General features: G+C 35.4%; 1 protein-coding gene across 1 annotated transcript; it reads right to left on the bottom strand.

Annotated features, from left to right (window-relative positions):
* Positions 1 to 737: 737 nt before the first annotated feature.
* Positions 738 to 22,700, bottom strand: LOC127864290 (cytochrome P450 2C31-like; the record flags this gene model as incomplete). The annotated part of the gene is made up of 7 exons (XM_052403968.1): positions 738 to 1,754; positions 5,121 to 5,248; positions 5,559 to 5,722; positions 5,971 to 6,072; positions 6,882 to 7,020; positions 13,416 to 13,628; positions 22,545 to 22,700. Coding segments are annotated over 7 exons (1,125 nt in total), but the record flags the coding sequence as incomplete, so codon positions are not given.
* Between the last annotated feature and the right edge of the window lie 215 nt (positions 22,701 to 22,915).

The following is a 22,915-nucleotide window of genomic DNA, read 5'->3' as shown; positions in this document are numbered from 1 at the left end:
CAATTCGAAAGTACGGCTGATATCCAAAAGCATTACAGGATTGCGATAGACACCTATGAACATAGCACATACTGTTAGATGCCCATAATATCATTTTAACAAGTGTATATGAAGTGAAAACACCAAAAATAAACAACGTTGCGATAGACACCTATAAACTGTAAGTTGCCAATAATATCACTTCAAATCTGTGTTCATGATACATAAACATACACTGTAACTCCAATATAAGCGCCAAACATGTGTTATTTTAATTGACCGCGTAAAAAATAAGTCATATGCTCATATGTTGCCATGTGGTGTTGTACATGTGTAAAAGTATAATTTGCAAAAACACCTCATTACACCACGCCCATCGACATTACTCAGAAACAACTCACATTTGACAGTTATGTGGAAAAAAATAAAAAATAAACACTTAAAGTAAATTTTGTTTAGTTAATGTATTTACCAGAAATTTAATTTAATATATTTAACCCTTTTCCTAATATGTATGTCATAATCGATTAGCCTAATTACTGATGAATTATTTTTCATAGCAGAGGCTGATATGGGCGGCTGAATTCAACAGGCTGCATATCAATTATTATAAAACATAAGTAAATAACACCTTTAGTTTAATTGTTTGTAATTGATCGTAAATTATGATGGTGCTTTTATTTTTTACCTGTACTGGCGAATAAACTTATTAAAAAGTATTCAGTTTCTTTTTGTTCCTTGAAGTTGCAAATTTTGGGCAATGTAACATTTTTTCAAACATACTTATTTTTTTTTTAAATATTTGTTTAAAAAGTTCTCATTTTACTGCAAAAATTCCAAATCTGACCTTTAAACGAGCCCCATATGTATTGCCAGTGCCAGGAAAACTTTATTTTAGCAGAGGTTACCTCTACTAATTTTCTCTGAGTGTTGTTTTGATAAGCAAATTAACTTTGAAGACGCATAGCAGAATGCAACTTATCAAGGCTTCACATATGTCAGAACAATATCAAGAAGTCTATTGGTTCTTGACTGTCAATTTCAATGATCAACTTTGCATGACCTCTGAATGGGACAACTAATGGCAGAAACCACTATATTAACCAGCAATTCTTCACATCTAATTAATTGTAATCGCCACTTATTTTCTCAAATTGAAAGGTTGTCACTCTTTGACATTTGGCGACAATTGCCAATGGAAGCGGGAGCCCTGTTATTACTAATTCAGTCACTACAAAACATGCAGTTAAAGTAAGAAAATACCAAATTCAGTGCCTTGTGAGCAATTTAACCGAAACAAGCAGATAACATAGCGATCAAAAAGACGCCATTATATACTAGTAATTAACTTTCTACCAATATTTGCCGCTTGATAAAAGAAAAAAGTACACAAACGCCTTTTTGATGTCATATTGTGCCACAAAACATTCTACAATTAATCTTTATGAACTTAAATGTCGATTAATTCTGTCTGAAAAAGATTTGATAAAAAAGTTTGCTTTAGATAAATATAATCAAAAACGCTGTAGGAAGAACTTCATACATAATTGTTCTAAATAATAATGTTCTCCCTTGACAAGAAGCGACATTCAAACTGCGGTTCCGTCATCGGATACGCTTTGCTATAGAGCCGGGGATCAGCTGGAGGCAAGTTGCTGTTTTTAGGGGGAACCACTTGCACGCGCTGCATCAGTGACGTCATCGTGACGAATATTCTGGAGCGCGCGAAATCCTGCCCGGGGCACTCCCTTTTACCGACGCTGAACGGGATTACACTGAAAAATAGGTGAACACTTTACACTATGTACTTAGGGTGCGGGATCAACGGGGTTCACATGGGGTTTAAACACGACTGGACAGAATGTAAACAATTAATGTTTGCAAATATCATAAGTTATTGAAATACATTTGCAAAAATCTTTAGTGCATAAAAGACAGCTTTTCTTGAAATTTGCGTCGATATGTTAAGAGTTATGAATAAATCCTTCAATGCGTCTTAAAGCGGGTATATACGATTTTTTTATATGTGTTTAATTGTAATATATTGATAAAATATGTTACAATAACACAACATAGGCAAGAAACATTATACATTAAAGCCGAATTTCGTAAAATGCAGCGAAGACAAATTAGCGCCCCGAGCCGATAGTGACGTCCATATTTTCCTACAATAACCGAAGCATTCGTCTTTGTATTATAAACCGTTAAACTACGAGGGGTGTTCCAGAAGTTCGTGGATTTTCGCTATAACTTATTAGTTTGCTGGTAAAAGTCAATGAAATTTACATATTATACAAACCAATTTCCACGGACTTTATATATAAGCTAAACATGCATGAATTCCATAAAGCGCGTTTGAAACGCGTTGCCATAGAGACCTCAGTAACGACATGCGGCGCACGCGTGTATTTTATTATAAGTATGAGCGTTACGCGAATTTAAATTTGGTTTAAATGTCGTTGATAAACAGAATTTACGGCAAATTTCACGTTACAGCGCCTAAGTCCTCCTTACAGCCCGGATTTGGCCCCTATGGACTTCCGCGTCTTCCCGGAAGTTAAATCACAGTTGCGCGGTATTCGCTTTGCAATTAAACAGGAACTTACAGTTGCAGCAAAGCGAATCGTGTCGTCTTTTGACGCTGACTGGTAAAGAGACACTTTTGACAAGTGGATTTCCCGACACATAAAGTGCATTCGCGTTGGAGGTGATTATGTGGAAAAGATTTGACAGTTGTTAACTTCATAACGTCATTGACGTTGAACAGAAACGTTACACGTGCGTCGGTGTGCGCATTGTGCACATGTTTAAATCTCTGATATATATTTATTGTTTTATGTATTTCCATGATATTTGGAGAGTAGATTTGGAAAGGACGAAATATTCTTAACATGCTATTTGTTTGTCCATTTATGTAACCAAATGAAAGTTATAGCGAAAATCCACGAACTTCTGGAACACCCCTCGTAAGTTTAGATGCACATCGTACATGTATGGTATACATGCTGGCGAATTCGGCTGTACAGCCGTTTTCAATTTCAGAATTAAATATCTGGCTTATTTCGCATTTTTCGACACATGTTCTTCTTAACTTTTATTTTAATTTATATTGAAATATATATATAATAAGTTTTTTACACAGTTTATATAAATTCATAAGTATTTGACAAAATCGTATATACCCGCTTTAAATCGTTGCCAATATTTCACGTTGCGTATTGAAACGTCTTCTTAAAAAAAAGATAGTTCGACTATGTACAAATGTACAAAGCTGTGTACAAAGACGTTTTGTCGAAAGATTTTTATTGATTGAGTATGCGTATGCATTATGATACATAACGGGTAACTAAACAAATAAAAATAAATTAAAAAAACATTGCCATCGAGCGCCTATTGAATACAAGTGTACATTAATGCTTTACACATAAACTTTTTCCAAAAACACAGGCTTATTTAATAAAGTGATTCTGATGTATATTACATTGTCATAAGCAGCATAAAAATAAATGTCTTTTATGCAATCGTTGAAATTCTTAAGAACAATTGTTTTTAAAACTTATCTGGAAAAAAATCACTTACAGGTGTGTTTATATCCCTTAACGTTTAAATGTGAAACTAAGAAAGTCACGTGATACTGTACCCTGGTACTATACTGGTCATGTACGTAATTCCGGCCACTTTTGGGACTATTTAAGAAAACTCTTTAGTGTTAGGCAACTGCTTGAAACTAAACTTCACATATATAATCCTGGGTTCAAAACTCACCTAGCATGAACATTTAAATAGAATTAGATCAGTGAATGTTACTTAATGAACAGAAAATGATGACATGTAAACTATCCATTTTCGTAGGTTAAATGTACCTAAAAAATCGGCCACTTTTCAGTTTGATCTGCAGATAAAATTACAAAGCAATATCTTTAGACAAATGTCCTCAATTTCTGAGTATTAATCAATGTTTATACTATTAAAATTTTTGACTTGAAATTTAAAATAAATGCGAAATTATTATACCAGTTACTCCCCCTACCTATTTTAATAAATATAAACAATGGGCAACTGCTAATTCATAAAAAAATAATTGTTTTTAATGGGTTTAATCAATTTTTTCAAACAAAGCTAAACAAGTGAAAACATTTTGTTAAAAAAGTTTACTTCAGTGTTGATTATTAGTAAACGCTTATATATAATTTTAAACATGTAATCTAGTAATATTCTTATCAAGGGAGGTAATTCATATATTAAAAAATTATATTTATGTTCTGATTTTTATGTTTTGAATATATTTTTGTGTACAATTAATCGGTAAAACTTTATTTAAAGTTTATTAGATAAAATAAAAATAATTTTGTCAAATATATATGTTTCTTATATGAATATAATTGTTGCAACTAATGAAGACATCACTTTCCCCACGAGCCAAATATTTCCTGCTATATTTGTGACATTTTAACACAAAAGTTTACAGTGATATGGTTCTTACATTTCCAAAATATTGAGAGTAGGGATGGTTTTCATGTTGATTTTTCTAAATAAAAACAAAAAATGTGCGTTAAGATCATGAAAATGATTTTACACAGGTGGCCGATTTTTTACGTACAGGCCGGAATTACGTACATGACCAGTACATGTATATGTATATTCGCAGTTACTGACACAATAATTATTTAAACTCATTTTTGTTATTCCACTGAATCTCAATAGAATTGTGTCTAAAATACGGATGTCCCACTATTCCCACCCCGTCTCCCACGAAAATTGACCCATAGTATTTTTACATTGAATTTTAATTTAACAATAGTCAGAGGTCGACCTTTAAACCGATGCATAAAGCCTGCTTTTTCTGACTGATTGTTCACCGAAGACATCTTATCTTAATGTCCAATAGTGCAATCATGTCCACATAACATAAACCTTTCTTTCCAAGTGCGCTTCATTACGCTGCAAACATCGGTCGTTTTTCTTTTGTGTATGTTTTATAACGCTAGCTGTACATAATAATATATCATAGGGGAGTTAACTCCCCTGCATAAAGAGCTGAAATCATGACTGCAGCCAAGAGAAGAAATTTTAAATCAGTTTTTAACGTGTCGTTTATAATTTTATGTATATGTTTATTAAAGCCACCGGAACAGCCTTACTTCTGCATCAGTATGTGGTCGGACGGAAGTAGTTCCCCAGCCTCGTTTAGGAATCGTTCTGGACGGAATTCCCAGGGGTCTCCCCAGGTAACCTCGTCGTGGTGCACTGCGTACAAGTTCGGGAATATCTGGAAAATAAATGGATCCATTGAAATACATGTCATTCATTGTAAATCATCTATTTCTGAGTCACAAACTTTGGAAACGCAGGGCAATTACGGTATTAGAGACATAAAAAGCGGCATTATTTCATTAGTTAAGAAGTGAATTAGACAGCATGTACAAATTTACCTTCATATGCGTGACATTAAATGATATATTATATACTGTTTGACGTGAACATGTTATCATCGTTGTTTTTTTTTAAACAAAACTGCTTCGGTTGGCCTAAGGATCTTTGAGCCCCTGTCTCAGTGTCTACCGCGAGACAGTACGTACCACCGAACCGGCCTCTATCAGGTAGCCGTCCAGTTCGACGTTCTTCTGGCACAGATGCGGTATAGAGAGCGGCGTCTGTGACCCATAGCGCCAGATCTCCAACATCACCGCCTGCGTGAATGGCATCCACTTTCGGTCTTCGGGGCACGGGAAACGCTCCGTACCTGACACCATTTTACGTTTTATCAGTTTTGAAAGCTAGATTTTTAGTTGTTTAAGGTTTTTATTGAGAAACTAGTATCACAATTGCTGCAACTTAGCCGTTTACCACCTCAACTGTACTGGTATACTAGTATACACAATGAACTCACGAAAGATATTTTATCGGTTCCTATTACCTGCGGATTGATGCTGCAGCAGTTTGATTTTGACAATTTTAACAATGAATAGTTATTATGCTTCTTCGCAGTACCTATAATTGTGTCAACCTCCGCTTTTAGCCTGGTCTGAACTTCCGGATGGTGGCACATGAGCAACAGGAAGAGGCGGAGCGTCTTCAAAATCTCGGTCATACCTGTAAAAGGGTGGGCGTGACAAGTTAATCACGTAGCGCTAATGGCTTGATAAAAACTGACGATTCATTTTACAGGACCGACAATATTGACGTCAAAGATTTATCGTCTTAAATATCACTGTTATGTTTGTAAGAGAGTTGGCAGAGTTTCAGTCAAGTCATGTGGTATTTTTTTTTTTATAAACAGATTGACAGCATTGTAGGATCGACAATTTTGGAAACGAACGGCGTTGTCTTCAACATCTCAACCAAGCCTGTATTAGAGCGAGTCGCGAAGTTCCAGCATTGCAATAATTTAGTGAACATTTCGCAATTTACGTTACATAAATGACCAAGAACGAATTAAAAAAAAAATCATCAAAGAATAGCGACATTAGTCCATACTTTTGAACCATTTGAGCCGTGTTCTGAGAAAACTGGGCATAATGCATGTGCGTAAAGTGTCGTCCCAGGTTAGCCTGTGCAGTCCGCACAGGCTAAAAAGGGACGACACTTTCCGCTTTTATAGTATTTTAAGTTTCAAAGAAGTCTCTCCTTACCGAAAATCAAGTTTAGGCGGAAAGTGTCGTCCCTGATTAGCCTGTGCGGACTGCACAGGCTAATCTGGGACGACACTTTACGCACATGCTTTAAACCCCATTTTCACAGAACAAGACTCTACCCATCTCAATGGTATAAAAATGTTAAATTCATATCCCGTTTCATGTTTCAATGTTATCAAAAAGATAAATTGTCTCTCAATGACGAGTTTTCATTGTTTAATCTAGACTATTCTGAAAACCATGAGTCTTGCGTCTCTCGTCACATACCAGCAGCGAGTGTGTCAAAGATGAGGCCCTTGATGTGTTCGTCAGTTAGCCAGGAGTTACCGGTCTTGGTGAGCTCTTCCAGTTGATTCAGGATACAGACGTCCACAAGGCCCCGGATGTTCCCTGGTCTGTAGCTCGTCTGAAGCCGCATGATACACAAACATATAGAGAATAATGTTGACGGCTCTGTCAAACATTAAATCCATCATTCATTAGTATAAATTGCTCGCTTTTCTTATCTTTCTAATAAGAATCGAAACGACGTTGGGAATTTATTCAAATTGGGCGTCATTCTCCGTGCAGTTACTGCACTAATGAAATGGGGAAGAATGCAATATATTTCTTATTATAACAACGGCATGTGTTTAAACGCTGCTATCTTTTATACTACAGTAGCCACAACGGGCTCTCATTTGCAGACGTAAGCGTCTCGTTTCTCATTCGGTTTCATCTTCGGCAAAAGGGAAACGTTTAAATCGCGCACAAAACGGCGGCATTTCTCTATTGACGAATGAACAGCAACGTCGTTAAGATTCGTGGAATACATTAACGTCTCATGAATACTTGTTGATGAAAAAGTAATAAGGTTATGAATATTTATGAGTTCATTTGCATACACAATGGTTTCATCGGAACAGGTCAGGTGACCGGATTATCCAAATGCAGCGTCAATGTGAACATGCAAAAACTTAAGAATTGAATAGCATTTTTCTGCATTTCATCGGTGTATGAACTGTCGGGAAAATTACGCCTAATTTGCATAAACGCCGACGGCATTTACGCATAAATTAGGTGTATTTTTACCGACAGTTCATACACCGATGAATGCTGAAGAATGCTATTCAATTCTTATAATTACAACACAAAATGATCATCTCCGTGAAATGGGTATATCGTTGAAGTCCGCGCAAACAATATAACGTCATTTCGCTATTGACCAATAAAAAACAACGCCATTAAGTTTCGCGCAAAACATAACGTCATTTTGGCAACTTGTTTATGATCAGAAAGTAGCACCATGAATATTCATGTTTAAATTTGCATACGAAGTGGGTTCATCGGGAAATGAAAAACAGGTCACGTGAACAAATTATCCAATCATAATGCAGCATTTATATGAAAGCGACAGAAGTTGTTATAATTTGTCATTAAAGAATGCAAAACAGAAGACTCCGCTATTCTTTAAAAAAAACTCAACACGGTGAAACGAAATGAATAGAAAAGATCTGTCGACGTTACAACATCTGAATTCTCTGCACTTTAATTCAAGGGACAAAAATTAGTCTATTACATATTGATAATTTTTCAATAGCAACAGTGGTCAGTTGTTACGTAAAAAGATTGTTCTTAGAAAAATTAAGAATGATTGAAGAAATGTCCAGAGGAATAAGAGAAAAAAATACCACACTTTTCAAAACGGTTTCTGGCTGCCGCGATTATATTGCCAGATGAAGCTCGGGATGTAAAAGCGATCATATTATTGGTTAATGTGCACAATGTAATAATACCAGAGAAGACGGGAAACTGCATCTGGCTTCTTGCTTGTGTTCTAGAAATTGTTCATATTAAGTACTTTGAAAAAATCGGACATTTGGTACTGACTCATATAAATGGGTAGTCTGGTGAAATTTTGTTTGTAAAAAATCGTTATTATCATATGAGCCGCGTTCTGAGAAAACTGGGCCTTATATATGTGCGTAAAGTGTCGTCCCAGATTAGCCTGTGCAGTCCACACAGGCTAATCAGGGACGACAATTTCCGCATAAATTGGATTTTTGCTAAGAAGAGACTTCATTTTAACGAAAAATGTCATAAAAGCGGAAAAAGTCTTCCCTGATTAGCCTGTGCGAACTACACAAGCTAATCTGGGAGATACTTTACGCACTTGCATTATGACCAGTTTTCTCAGAACACGGTTCATATGTCATGTTGATTGTTCTTGTTCCTTAAGTAACGCTCTTGCAATATTTATCTCGCTCAGCGGAAAGCTTCTCTTTAGACATGCACCTTTACTATATAAAACATGAAACATGATTTGCCGAATGTTTCAGCACTTAAATTTTCTAAAACTTCTTAAATAATACTATTTTATATTACACATTAAAGGGCGCTAGTCACCGTTTTTAAAATGATATATACATTTTTACACAATTACGTTTATCTGAACATAAAGGAAGAATCAAATACATGTACACGCCGACCATGCGTATACTTCGATAACAGATGGCACTTAGATATAAGAGAACAACAAAAGCCACGCACGAAAGGCGAGTTATACGGCTCTTTTGCATTAATCTTCTGTTCATTGGGTTTTCAGACACGGAACATTGTTTGGCAGTTTAATCGTTAAGGCATTGCGTAAAGCGAAGAAAGAATATCGCGGGAATACGGTTGATCGTGCAAAAACCCCGATAAATATGCACAAAAAATAGCATGAGCAGAATGATCAGTACAAACTAAAATACTTTTCGAATAAAATATCAAAATGTTACAATATATTAATTGTATAATTTACTGGCGTATTTGAAGAAATTCAAATGTTTAAAGCGTCGAGTGCCACATTTTCACAGACACATCTTTAGCCGATCATCTCAATGACAGTGGCACTTCTGTTCCCGACTACACGACAGATATAAAACGCTATTTAAGTCAACCAGAAGTTCGTTGTTTAATACTGTATTAGTTACCAGGTAAGAATTAACAAAGTCTGAAAATTAAAAAAGAAACACAAAAATGTGCTTCATTGTTCCCATACCTTAGAAATACGAGCATGATTTTGTTTAAACGTGGCATATTCAATTGAGACAAGACATCTTGGGGATTAAAATCTGAACATTTTAGAGTGGTTTCAATTCATTTTTCTTATATCAATTGTTACGTTTAAGCTTATATACATTTCTCTCTCGATGTCAGCTTCTGAAGTACTACACCTGGCCTCTCGCCTGTCTATATCATATCAGAGTGCAAAGTATGTTAAAAGTCTCCTTTATCCAATTTCATCGTATACCGTGTTAAAAACCAATTTTAAGAAAATAAATTTAAAAAAAGGGGGAACTTATATTTCGAACGTGGCTTTGTTGTTTTGTTTGATTGTTGTTGTTTTTTGTTATCGATGTGACATCCGTTATCGAAGTATCTTCATTAGCAGCGTGAAATAATATGGCGAACTTGGAAATAATCACTTTGCCCAAACGAAATTGCAGAAAACCAGCCATTATTAAAAACTGATCAAAAATGGAATGTGTCAGATAATGAACTAGAATCGCGTCGACTTCAAATGTTCATCATATTATTCGTATAATCATCTGGCATCTGCCAAACTCACCTTTCATGTAGAACTTCTATGGCATTAATGATAAAGCGCTCAATTTACTTTTAACTCGTACAGAGAGCGGATTCTTGCGAAAACATCACAGGCAAACATTCGGAAACTTCCGTCCAACATATTTGATATTGTTTACGTTTGGAGTTAACGTGTATATTCTAGAAGGGACGTTTGTTTATAAAGCGGAGAACCAATTTCTGCTTCTACTTTACTGTTTATTATCAGAAAGATTCGCATTTATTGAGCCAGATGCAAACATGTTTAGCCAAGGTCTACACATACATTCATTTTGGTTTAACATTTCCCTAGATTTATTAAGATATAGATCGTCGATTGGAAGAAAAAAAGGATGTTGGGCGAGCAAATTTATCCATAATACAAAGCCTTATTCGAAGCCTTTTTTGTCATTCAAGAAACGCATTCAATATTCTGTGCCCTGGTACTAGTATTTAAATATTCATCAAACTCGTCAGTTCAAATTAAACACCGTACAGCAAACAACGTGTTACCGTATGCAGTATAAATGATGTGCACGCTCAAGTTAAAAATAAAAATACCGGTAACAATTGGAATTGAACTGCAAACATGTCAAACTATTGAGAATCTTGCAACGCAAGCATATACAAGCTAAGATTCTTGTTGAACTTCGGAAATATAACAGTCAACTTATATATTCTGCACACGCGATACTGATTGTCAAGATGACGGCGTCCATATGTCGCTCTATATCTCGACGTTACGCGCCACGAAATTTCTTAGTGGGATCACAAAATTACAACTCCTTCCACGAAAATTCGTTGCGAGAGGATTCGATAATTAAAGCAAATATTAATACGAAATGATTAACAACTTTCTTAATGATAGGGCAGGAAAGTGTGGGGCATTTAAAAATTAAACATAAGTGATATAGGGTCTTAAGCGAAAAATACCTTTCTCCGGATCGACATCGCCATCTTGAATATCAGTTTATCACCCCCAGTGTGGTATAGTTTGAAAGCAAAACAGAGGCTAAGATCTCTAAGGCGAATGAAACGAAACTTTGAACACTTCAACGATCGGGCGCCAGCCTAATTAGCGGAAAATACGTCGTCAACTGATCGGACGGTGATCGGTCTCCATTTGTTACTGAAGTATTTGACTAGGTCACTCATCGGACGGCGGACGGCTCCGAAGACAGTCTTTCCGATGCCTGGAGATCGGAAACATCGGCCGGCGACCAGATTATTTATGACTGGGGCCTACGTGATTAATGACTGAGGCATAGGCGAGATGTCAATTTGGAGAGTTATGTTGTCGATATATTTTGTGACACAACGAGGATTGCTTACATAAAGTATAAAATACAAAACTCATTGTATGAGCACGGGTGGCCGAGTGGTCTTAGCGTTAGACTTCTACTCCAGGGGTCAGTGGTTCGAGTCCAGTTGAGGGTTACTTTTTTCTTTCTTTAATTTTATTCTTGTTTTTTTTTACCAGAGCTTTTTAGATCCAATGTTTTCATTTATCAATATAAGGCATATACTGACAAACTTCAATATCTTCCAAAACCTGTGAAAAGTTTCCTTTAATATTAAAACCGTATTTTGAAAATTAACTGTCAACCAACAGTGTGTCCATAGCACATGATTGCCAGTGGGATGGATCAATCTGCTTAAACATATCTCCGGGTCGTGTCGGCGGGTCAAAATTTAATACCCGAAGAAATTAGAGATGTATCGGATCACGTTTTAATACAATTATATAAATATAACTACAATGTACTTTCATTTTTTTGTAACATATTTATGCACATTACAGATTCCACTGTTTGTCAAGTCAAATATAAAAAATGGCACATGTTCTATTTACTCAATTTCTTTATGACTGAAAAACTGTAAAACCTACAGTTATTTATTGGGTATACTCTACATTGTTGACCTTTAAAAGCAGCTGTAAGTAGTGGATGTCTAACAAGAATGCCCTTATTTGAATATCATGCAAACATTACGATTCAAGTAAACATAAAGTTTCTGTCACATTTAGACAAGCTAAAATAACTTTTATTGCTAGCTTCAACTGCCGTTTCAACTTTAAAGTGCATATATTAACCGGTAATATAAAAATTCCTTTTTAGCTGTGGCAATTTTTGGATTTGAAAAACGTATTATACTCAACGTTTATCATTTTGATAGGATCCGTCAACTTATTTATTAAGATTCGGAATAGAAACACAGCTTAAAATCATAAAGAATATAATTTTACAGCACTTGTGTCACCTATCTACACTTAAGCGTATGTTCTTTCACTTCGTATCAAACAATCCGAACCGGTATTGTTCGCATTATGTTTTACCCGGCTCCGCTCTTCTCTCCCACACTTAACAAAAGAGGCATGAAAAGACCATCGTGATAAATGACAATGCAGCTAGACCGGGCCTCATCATCAACAGCGGAAATAGTGAGGTGTTCAAGACCAACGCGTCCAACGGCACACCATTACAGCCCAAGGCGAGTTGCTAGAGCAGGTAAACTGCTTCCCCTATATCGGAAGCATCCCCGATAACAATGATGGAACGGGGGCAGACATCAGAACGAACATATAAGAGCACGCGCAACATCCGTCTGAAAAATCTTGGAATCAAGCGCTATAGCATCACCACCAAGATTAAGCTCTTCACAACAATCGTGAAGCGAAAAAAATACTACTTCATGAAGCAGAGACCTTTCAGAACCATGTCCACCAACCATAATATAATCGAGGTCTTTACCAATACCTCCCTCGTGAAGATCCTCAAGATCCGCTGGCCAGAAAAAAATCACCAACGAGCAATAATAGATAAGAATCATAAGACATCCTCCAGAGACGTTTTCTATGGCAAGGCCACACCCTTTTCAAGCCTGCATTCAATACGACAATGCAATATCTCACCTGGAACCCCATATGAACACGAAGAGAGGGCGGCCAAGAAACTCCTGGCCCCATGACTTAAATACAGATGCTAAACAGATAGGCAATACGTGTGTGTGTGTGGGGGGGGGGGGGGACTACTGGAGAGACTCGCAAAAAAAAACGAGGCGAATGTATGTAGCTGGTCGAGAGCCTTTGTCCCAAACGGGACCACATGCAAAGATAGGACTAAATAATTTCTTCAAAATATTTGTACCGAACAGGAGACTGAGCGGATTAACCGTATAAAAATAAACACAGCAACGACTGGAGTTCATGGGTACCTTTTGGTCTTCATAGAAGCGTTTTGCCACTTTGTCGCGAGCCGTGATCGTCTGTCGATAGATGTTACCATAGTAACCTGGTAAACGCCGTAAGAACGGAAACGTTCGCAACGCGCCATCTACCGAGGGGTCAATAAGTACGAATAGGAGGTCAATGAATTCCCACAAAACATCTCTGTCGGGGTCACTTCTGTCCAACGTTTCTCCAATAAGCTGAAACGAAGACAAATAGCGTTATTTACAATATCACAGGGTAATCACGTGATAGTCAAGATGGCGACGTCCATTCCGAGGCATGTATTTTTCGCCGTTGTATACCCTATATTACTTGTATTTTTTTTAATGCCGCTCACTTTCCATCCATACAAGCAATATAGTTCCTAGCGTGTATTTCGTATTCATAATTATTCGATCTATACCTCGACTTTACTCGCTGCGAAATATCTTAAGCGGGACGACCTAATAACAGCTACACTAAGAACAGTGGCAGGGAGTTAAGATGAGACATAAAGCGAATTTTAATACAAAGTATGTTATAATCACCATTTTACTGATATGGCTGGAAAATGAGCGTCATTTTAAAATTACACAAAATAATGAGGGGCGAAAAGTAACTATCTCGGCATGGACATCGCCATCTTGACAATCACTTGATTACCGCCTCTGAATATAAATATTTCCGCTTAAAGAAACTTGTTGAAAATTTGGAAATAGGATTATTTAAAAAGTCAAATATTCATTTTTACATGAAATTCAGACAAGCTAAATAACACTACTGACCCAAACTCACTGTCGAAATATCGGTTCGTTGATGGATATTTCAAATCGGTTAACTTGAATATGGCATCTCGTAATGCTTTCTATTGTCTGAATGGTCCAGTGTTCGCGCTTCAGATTTAATTTCGAAACCACCGTCCCTGGTTCGACTCACGGTGGAAATTGAGTATTGATATTACACTTTTTTCCATATTATACTTTTTTAGACTGAACCGAAGTTTGTAAATTTGTTATCAAATATTTTTGATGTCATTTACAAAAAAAAAATCTGTGAACTCTTTCATGTTCATATTGCACTATGTTTATGGACTGTTAATGTCTCTTTAATTTATGTTAAACATTTTTGTACTTTTATCTATGCGTCATTTAAATAAAACCACAAGATGCTGATAGAGAAAAAAATCGTTCAACTAACATAATTATCATGATTACTCGTTTAAGTCCAACGTACAACTCACAACTGATGTATTTGTATTGTTAGGTGAACAAGGAACCTATACCACGCTGGTAATGCAGATACTTGGATAACGGATGGCTCTTCGAAAACAGAGAAAAACAAAAGCGACCCGCGAAATATAAGTGCCTCGTGTTTTGTTTATGTATATCCTGATATAAGTTTTTGAGACACAGTACATGGTTGAGTTGACAAATATGGTATATCCTTTTGTATTATGAAGGAAGAATTTCAATAAAAATGGTACATTTTTGCGAAAATACGAGAACATTCCATCGGAAAACAGCATAAACTGGATGATCAGTACATGATTCAACAAAATAAACCTACTAAGAAATATTGCAATGCAGTGATTGCTATTCGAGCATGTAGAGTAATTAATGTGCTTCAAATACTGAAATTGTAATAGAGCTCAATTAAATATGAACGAATATATAGCATATTTTAATACGATCGAGGTATGCATGATTTTGTAGACACTTCGATTCCCGATAAAGGACACGCCGGATAACGGAGATTCTCTTTAAATTGGGCAATCTAATATCCGAGTTTTATCCTCTACTTGAAATGAGTTTATTTATATTGTTACCTTTTTTACCAATATGTTTGATATCCCAGCATGAAGATTAATCACTGTGCTTAAAAAGCTGAAAATGGTATAATGTTCAATGAAATATGTACGAAGAAAGAGCATGCTTTAAAAGGTATACCACCTTGTTTTAGACATATTGATCACGGACACGTCGGAAAATGGATTCTTTTAACAAATCTGGCACACTGATACATGTATGTTGTAGACCGGAGAGAGTATCTGTGTAGTACCAAAGAAGCAAACGTTGAGAGGAGTGTCTATAAGCTTCAGCCTTAACATTAAGAAAAATTAATTGAAACTTAACGCTATAATTTTAATTTTAATATGCCACAATAAAACAAAATTATTGTGATATTCCAATTAGAAAAATGAAGCAACTTTTCGATGATTTGTTTTAAATTTACGTCAGTCCAGAAATTGTTAATTATTATCTGCTTTCTATAACAATATTCAGCAGCGAATTTTGCATTTCTGGTTCATAAAAATTGTGTATAATATTTATTAAAAAGTGTCGGGTAAACGGGAACAGAAGTGTAATTGAGATAATAGGCTAACGAAATGTCCACGAAAATGTGGCATCCGACTCTTTTAAATTTGAAAAATTCTCAAATACGTCTGTAAACTAAACATTTAAGATGTTGTAACATTAATAGACATTTAGATCTTTTAATTCGAAAAGTAAACCCGTTCTATATATATTTCTACCGATTTTTATTTAGTTGAAATGTGTACTATCATCCACTTCAAACTGATTTTCGATGGAATTGTATCGTCTTTTTTATATTATCAACCGTTTTTCCGAGAATTTCTTTCTTCGCAATACGAAGTGCTATACCATTAATTGATCAAACAATGCTTCGTGTCTGAAAACGCAATGAACAGAAAATAAATGCTGAAGAGCTCACCTCTCACGCGTGGCTTTTGTTGTTCTCTGCACTGTTATCGAAGAGCTATCCGTTATCAAAGTATTCGCATTACCGGCGTGTATACAAATACTTGTTTGTATCTGTCCCTGGTGAGCTAACGAGGAAAACAGCATGCTGTTAAGTTGTTTAGTGACGAATACTAACCACGTGTCTGTCCGAGTGCGTACGAAGCAACAACACCGAACCCAACACAAAGGCGCCTATAATTTGTACTAAAGGGGCCTTTTCACGTTTGGTAAATTGACAAAATTTCAAAAAGTTGTTTCAGATTCGCAAACTTTTGTTGTAGTGATAATAATTGTGTGAAAACAGTAAAACAGAACATTTAGCATGCTCTAAAATATCCATTATAAGAATCTTTTACGATTTAAAAACCTGACAATTATATCGCGTTGCAATGCGAAACGATTGAATAAAATTGAAAGTTCTGTTGATGTTGTTATATTTTGTGACACTACAAGCTAGAATGTTCTACATAAGTTTAAAATACAGCAACCATGGTATGAGCACGGATGGCCGAGTGGTCTAAGTGATTAACTTTTACACCAGGGGTCAGTGGTTCGAGCCCAGTTCTTGTTTTTACTAGAGCATTTTAGATCCAATGTTTAAATTCATCAATGTAAAGCATTTAATGACAAACTTTAATACATGCTAAAATATGTCAAAAGGCCCCTTTAACAAAACGATGTTATAAATTGCGGAGTAGCAAGCGTTCCTGCCCTAGCGATGTTTTATAATGCGGAATAGCAAGCGTTCCTGTCCTATCGATGTTATATAATGTGGAATAGCAAGCGTTCCTGCCCTATCGATAATATATAATGCGGAATAGCAAGCGTTCCTGCCCTAGCGATGTCTAATATGCAAGGAGATGTTAAGCATAACATAACGGCTAGGCTTCTTAACCTATAACGGTGTTAAACAGGTTAGTAAGATAATTGTTATATTCAGCTCGAGCCACGCTCTCGCCCAATACTAATTAAGTGACACTGTATCACTCTCGCCAAATACTAATTAAGTGACCCTGTAACATACCGTACGAGGCTAGTTCTAAACCGCTAACTAACAATGTAGCTTCATAATTTGCCCTATTTAAGAAAAAGTAATAGAATCAGTCGATATTGTATCGACAGATACGTAGTTCCGTTTAAATTGTTATTGAAAATGTACCGGGTCCGATGCCCTTCTCAAAAGTTTAAAAGCCACAATAGAATAGTTGGAATTATTAAATGGTTATACTGTAAGTTATAAAGGCATCAACTGCATATTTGATAATAACTACTCATGCTTTTCAAGAACTATTCAGACTATAGACAATCCCAGAAATTGATAACTCCCGTAATACCGCCCTTGAATACTCGCGTGCGCCTCAAAAACGGTACTGAAGAAAAAAAATAGGGACATATATGTTTGTATAGGTCCCTGAACAAAAGAAGAAGGCGAAACGATTTTATCGAATATGTTTGAAGATTTAAATAGGTTCGGTTAACGATCTGAAAATCAAATAATAGTTCGTGTTTTTTTAAAGATCAGTTAATACGTAATTAGTAGAAATAAGGTTCATCTGCATTCATTTAAGAGTAATAAAACTCAGCATGAACAGGGCCCTATTTGTAAAGGTCCCTAACAAGAATAAGGTATTGATTGTCATTTAAAATGTTATTTAAAGGCGACACGTGATATGTTATCTTAATTACGGTATCTACACATGTGCAGACATGTGGTGTCACGGGCATACCCGTAAACGCTTTTAATCCACGCTTGGAACATTTCAATAAAAAAGTATGACATCTTACACAGTTTTGCAAATGAATAGCTCCGGTACTTGTTCAGTTAGAATCACAAAATTTATATCCGGCTAGTAATTTTTGTATGAGGTTGAGAGCGATTTTTAAATAAAAGAAATTGCTAAAAAGCACTTTAGTTTTAGACTTAACCAGATACATACATTTAGTTAAAAAAAGGTTGCCTCTACCTGAAATCTTACAGAGATTCGCTAATAAATATTTCCGGACCAATTTTAGAATCACAAACTTCATTTTGGCTATAGATTTTTATATTACCTTTAGAATGACACTTACAAAGGAAATATTAATAACGAAATGGAAAATGTTAAGAAAAACTATTCAATAAAAAAGTCGGCCTCTGTCTGTAATCGTACACGGTTTCTTATTGAGTATCTCCGGAATTATATAAGTACGGCATTCTATAAGAAATAATACTGGCTTAAACTAAGGCAGATATCTACTTTTCAATAAATTTTTCTACCTCGGTCTGAAATCTTTCAAAGTTTCGCCAATTAATATTTTCGGCACTATTTACGCTAAGACCACAACGTTTACTTCAGACTTTAGATATTTCTATAAACTTTATAATTTTCATTGAATTATTTAATTTCATAAGGAAATCATTAAATTTTATACAAAGGCATTACTGAAAGGTATGCTTAAAAAAGCAAACTTGACCTTTAACATTACGTGTTGTCACTGAATATTGTTACAGAGACACATTTTATAAATCTATCGTGTACATTTCTTATTAACTTATATTGATTAACGATGTTTAACAAATCGACACTTGGTTTCATGTTTCAATTGTTTTCAATCCTTCTGTGCGAAGTCATTAAGTACTGTTTATTGGAATAAAGCGGGTGTACACTATGATTACGCTATAATCTGCCAAATTCTTCAGTACCGTCAGGATCAGCGGGTCACGTGATAGCCAATATGGCGGCGGTCAATTTATCGATTCTGGGATTGTCTATGTTTCGATAAATCTTATCGAAAAAAGGAATCGATGAATGTTGAATTGTGCTCTTGAAACATCGACAAAATAAAACTTTACCCACGGTGGTTCGTCCAACCCCCTTCATGTTTCGGAACTATTTTTTTACTCGACCGCAAATGTTTACACTTGATAAATATCGGTACAACCAAAGATGCTATGCACGTTTGTTATTTAAGATTCGTGCCTTTGTTTTTAATTGTCCCTCCATTTTGAAAAGTGCATGTATATACACTTTATTAAATGTATTTATTTAAAATATAAAGTTCAAACATGTACCTGGTAATTAGCGATAGGAATCGTATCCGAAGTCGGTATCCGGATAACCGTATTCGTTATCCGAATATATCCGGATATACGTATTCTATTGTAAGTAAAGTAAGAGGCTTTTACCATCGTCGCAACACTGTGAATACTTTAATTTGCACTGTTTACAGAATAACAAACAATATAACGCATTTTTATGATTATATTTTTTTAAATTATTTTATTTATAAGAACAATATCAAAGTCTCAAAATACGTAATTTCTTTAAAAAAAGAACACATCGTAAAACAAACTCAAACTAAAACAAAAGCATACTATGATATATACATTATACAGACGTTAAATACATTCAGTTTTTAGTTTCATTTTTATTCGCAAAAAATTGTTTATACAACAGCAATGACAAACACATCGTTATCAATACCCTTTTTTAAAAAAAACAGATAAATATTGATTGACCAATGGAAAAACATTTTTCTGATTGGGCAGAGATATTTTTTCCATACTGTTGCACCCGTCGATTGAAGCTAAGTGGTCATTTGGTGTCAATTATCGGGACCATAAAACAAACCAAGGAGGCTCAAGTTTGCAATTATGCAACTCGGCCATTATCACCAAGTTGATCGGGAACTGGCAGGGACACTCGCTGAGCAACAACCTGTTAACGGATTTATGTCAGTCTGTCAACGTTGTCTGGTATACAGATTAACGGCGAAATATACGATAAGGTACATAGTGTGCATAACAGCAATGCAAGTATCGTTTAAAAAAGTACTTGGATGCACTTTTTAATGCGTATACTTGACCAGTATTCAGATATCCGGATAATCTTTAACTTCTCTAAGGGTAATACATGTTAACTACAATAATAAGCCATGGCGAAATCAATCGTTTATTTTGTATGTCCCTGTTAACTTTTAACAACTGGGGTATTCCATTTATTGTTCAATGCATCAAATGCATCAACCACTGAAAATATCTTTAACGCAAACATCGATCACTTACCCAGAGTACCCATGAATGTTCTGAAATTGTTAACAACAAAGGCAGTGTCTGAAGACAGATCATGTTAAATAACGTGTATCTCTCACTTGAACTTTCCTCAGCATCGACGCAGTACTTAAGAATTGTGTGGTAACACAATTTTGCGAGTTTTCATTCATTTAGATTTCCCGTTCATACGATTAGGAGCGCAAATAAGGGTGCGGTTCAGCCCAAGTACAGTATACCATGCTTTAATCGCTTGATAGGGAACGATGCGAAAATTAATTGATGAACGAATAAGATTAGCGTTTACATTAGCCTTGCTCTGTGAAAAGAGGGTTTAATACATGTTCGTAAAGTGTCGTCCCAGATAAGACTGTGCAGTCCACACAGGATAATCTGGGACGACACTTTCCGCTGTTATTATATTTTTCATTTAAAAAGTATCTTTGAGCAAAAATCTAGTTAAGCGGAAAGTGTCGTCCCTGATTAGGCTCTGCGGACTGCACAGGCTAATCTTGGATGGCACTTAACGCGCATTCATTAAAAACTCCTTTTCACAGAGCACGCCCAAATGGGTTTAACATATAGTAGTACATGGTTTAGCAAAACGGCGCTGATATAAGAATGGTCATGTTTATTTAAAACGTACAGCTGTCTGCTTTGTGTTTTGATATGTATCCATATTCCCCATATAACGAGTGAATGTTAAATAATGTAATTTATGGTAGATACGATTGAATCTCACGATATAAACAAAAAAAAGCAGATTGCCCCGTAACGTAGACATTAGGAAAAACGTTCATTTTAACTCAAGTTCGTGCACGCGATAATACTAAAACACAATAGCGCAGATTTTATTTGAGACTGATTACACTTACATAGCTGGCAGTAATACGTGCACATTATAACTTAGTTTTTTTATTCTTAAAAATATATTTGTTAAACATTGACTTGGAAGTTAATTTTGTAATGGATTATATAACCTTCAAACAGTGTACACATCAGCTGACTGCATATTTCTACTATGATCATTTAGTTTACTCGCTGTGTAAGATTGGAGTTGTAAGTTTTTGTTGCCTTGGTTACTTATGCATAATAAATTAAATCAACATGACGATATATCGGGTTTATTTCATTGTTTTCAACATTGTACCTAAGTCGCATTATCTTACTGTTATGTCCCCGAATAAAAAATTCAATGCACTCAGTGATTTATTTAAATGCTGTTTCTTTCAGAATACATATTTTCAACATTCTGATGAATCCATGCGGTTTGCCTACTTATTCGAACATCAAAAGGTACTAGGCAAACCCGTTCAGAACGATAGAAAGTCGCTTTCAATATGACTGGAAACGAGATTTGACTCATAATGCCCTGACGGCTTTTCCCTGTAAAAGTTGTGACTAACGTTTCGAGTAATATTTCAACCCAATTTTTTGCTATTAAAAATTACGAAGTTAAACATAGCCCGAAATTATTTAGTCCTTTGAATAATAATTTTCGACATATTCTTTTGAAACCACAGCGTGTATTTAAAAAAATCCATACAACAGGTCAACACTCGGCATTGTCAAGTTTTGGATAAACTTTTTCTTTTGACAAGGCATGATTTTTTTGCATTTTGTCTTAACAATAATAAATTGCAAACGTTTTATGTGAACATAGTTTTCTATATCTCAGTGAAATCCATTCCATAAAGCATGCTGTGAGTTGATACGTTTAGTAGTGATGCTGAATAGTGTACACGATATGTCTTTGTTTGTCTTTTACCCGGCAGTTGTTGAATGTAATTGTTTGTTAACTAATCAATTGTTGTTGAATTTTTCTATAATGCCAGTCTTAACTTATTCAAATTTTTGTAATCAGCATTACTCTTCAAAGTACTTCACAATAGGTGTATTAAGTTTACATTTAAAAATCACTTGACAACTGACAGACTGTGAACTGGAAAGGTTTGTAAAATCGAATTGTTGCTGCATGTCTTTGCACAATCCAGCGATGGTCAGAAAGCAATAACAAAATATTTGTTATTCAAAAAATATTAAATGGGCCAGCAATCAATGATTCAATTAATTTGATGCCGCTGATAAGTAAAAATATTATTATCGTTATTCTATTCAGAATTTTAAGTTGTTGATTTCCATGAAATGGCTGTATTAATGATCAAGTCGAACATTAAAACAATTATGCTTACATATTTAATACTAATTAAAAAAAGAAGAAAGCTATAATTCTGAAAATCGGTATTGAAATGAACTATTAACTACACAATTTTATGTTTATCTTGCTTGCATATCTACATGTGCTAGCACTAACGAGAAGGAGAGAAGAAAAGTTAGCTTACCAATATGGAGATCAAATTCTGAAGAAATAGTCTCAAATGTAGGTGAGGATTAACATCAATATTCCTTCCACTGATAAAATTTAAATGTAACACCTTGATTTCCGTTTCAAATTGCGTATTGAGTTTCCGCCTTTTTCGAAAACCCGTAGGGCAGAAAGTTTATGGAAATCCCGCAATAAACTCGTTACATAACTCCAGTCTGCTAGCCCGATGTGTTTTCGTCCGTAAAAAATATCCGACGTAGAATTGGTCGGTCTGTCATTGGCAATTTGGCAAGATGGGTTCAGTTCGAACGCTTCGGAAATATATTTAGCAGACGACAATGATATCACTTTAGTTCCGAATATTTGTAATTTTATGATTTTACCGTA

The sequence above is a fragment of the Dreissena polymorpha genome, chromosome 1 (assembly GCF_020536995.1).
Source record: "Dreissena polymorpha isolate Duluth1 chromosome 1, UMN_Dpol_1.0, whole genome shotgun sequence".
NCBI classification, from domain to species: domain Eukaryota; kingdom Metazoa; phylum Mollusca; class Bivalvia; order Myida; family Dreissenidae; genus Dreissena; species Dreissena polymorpha.
This window is presented reverse-complemented; position numbering and strand designations above follow the sequence as displayed.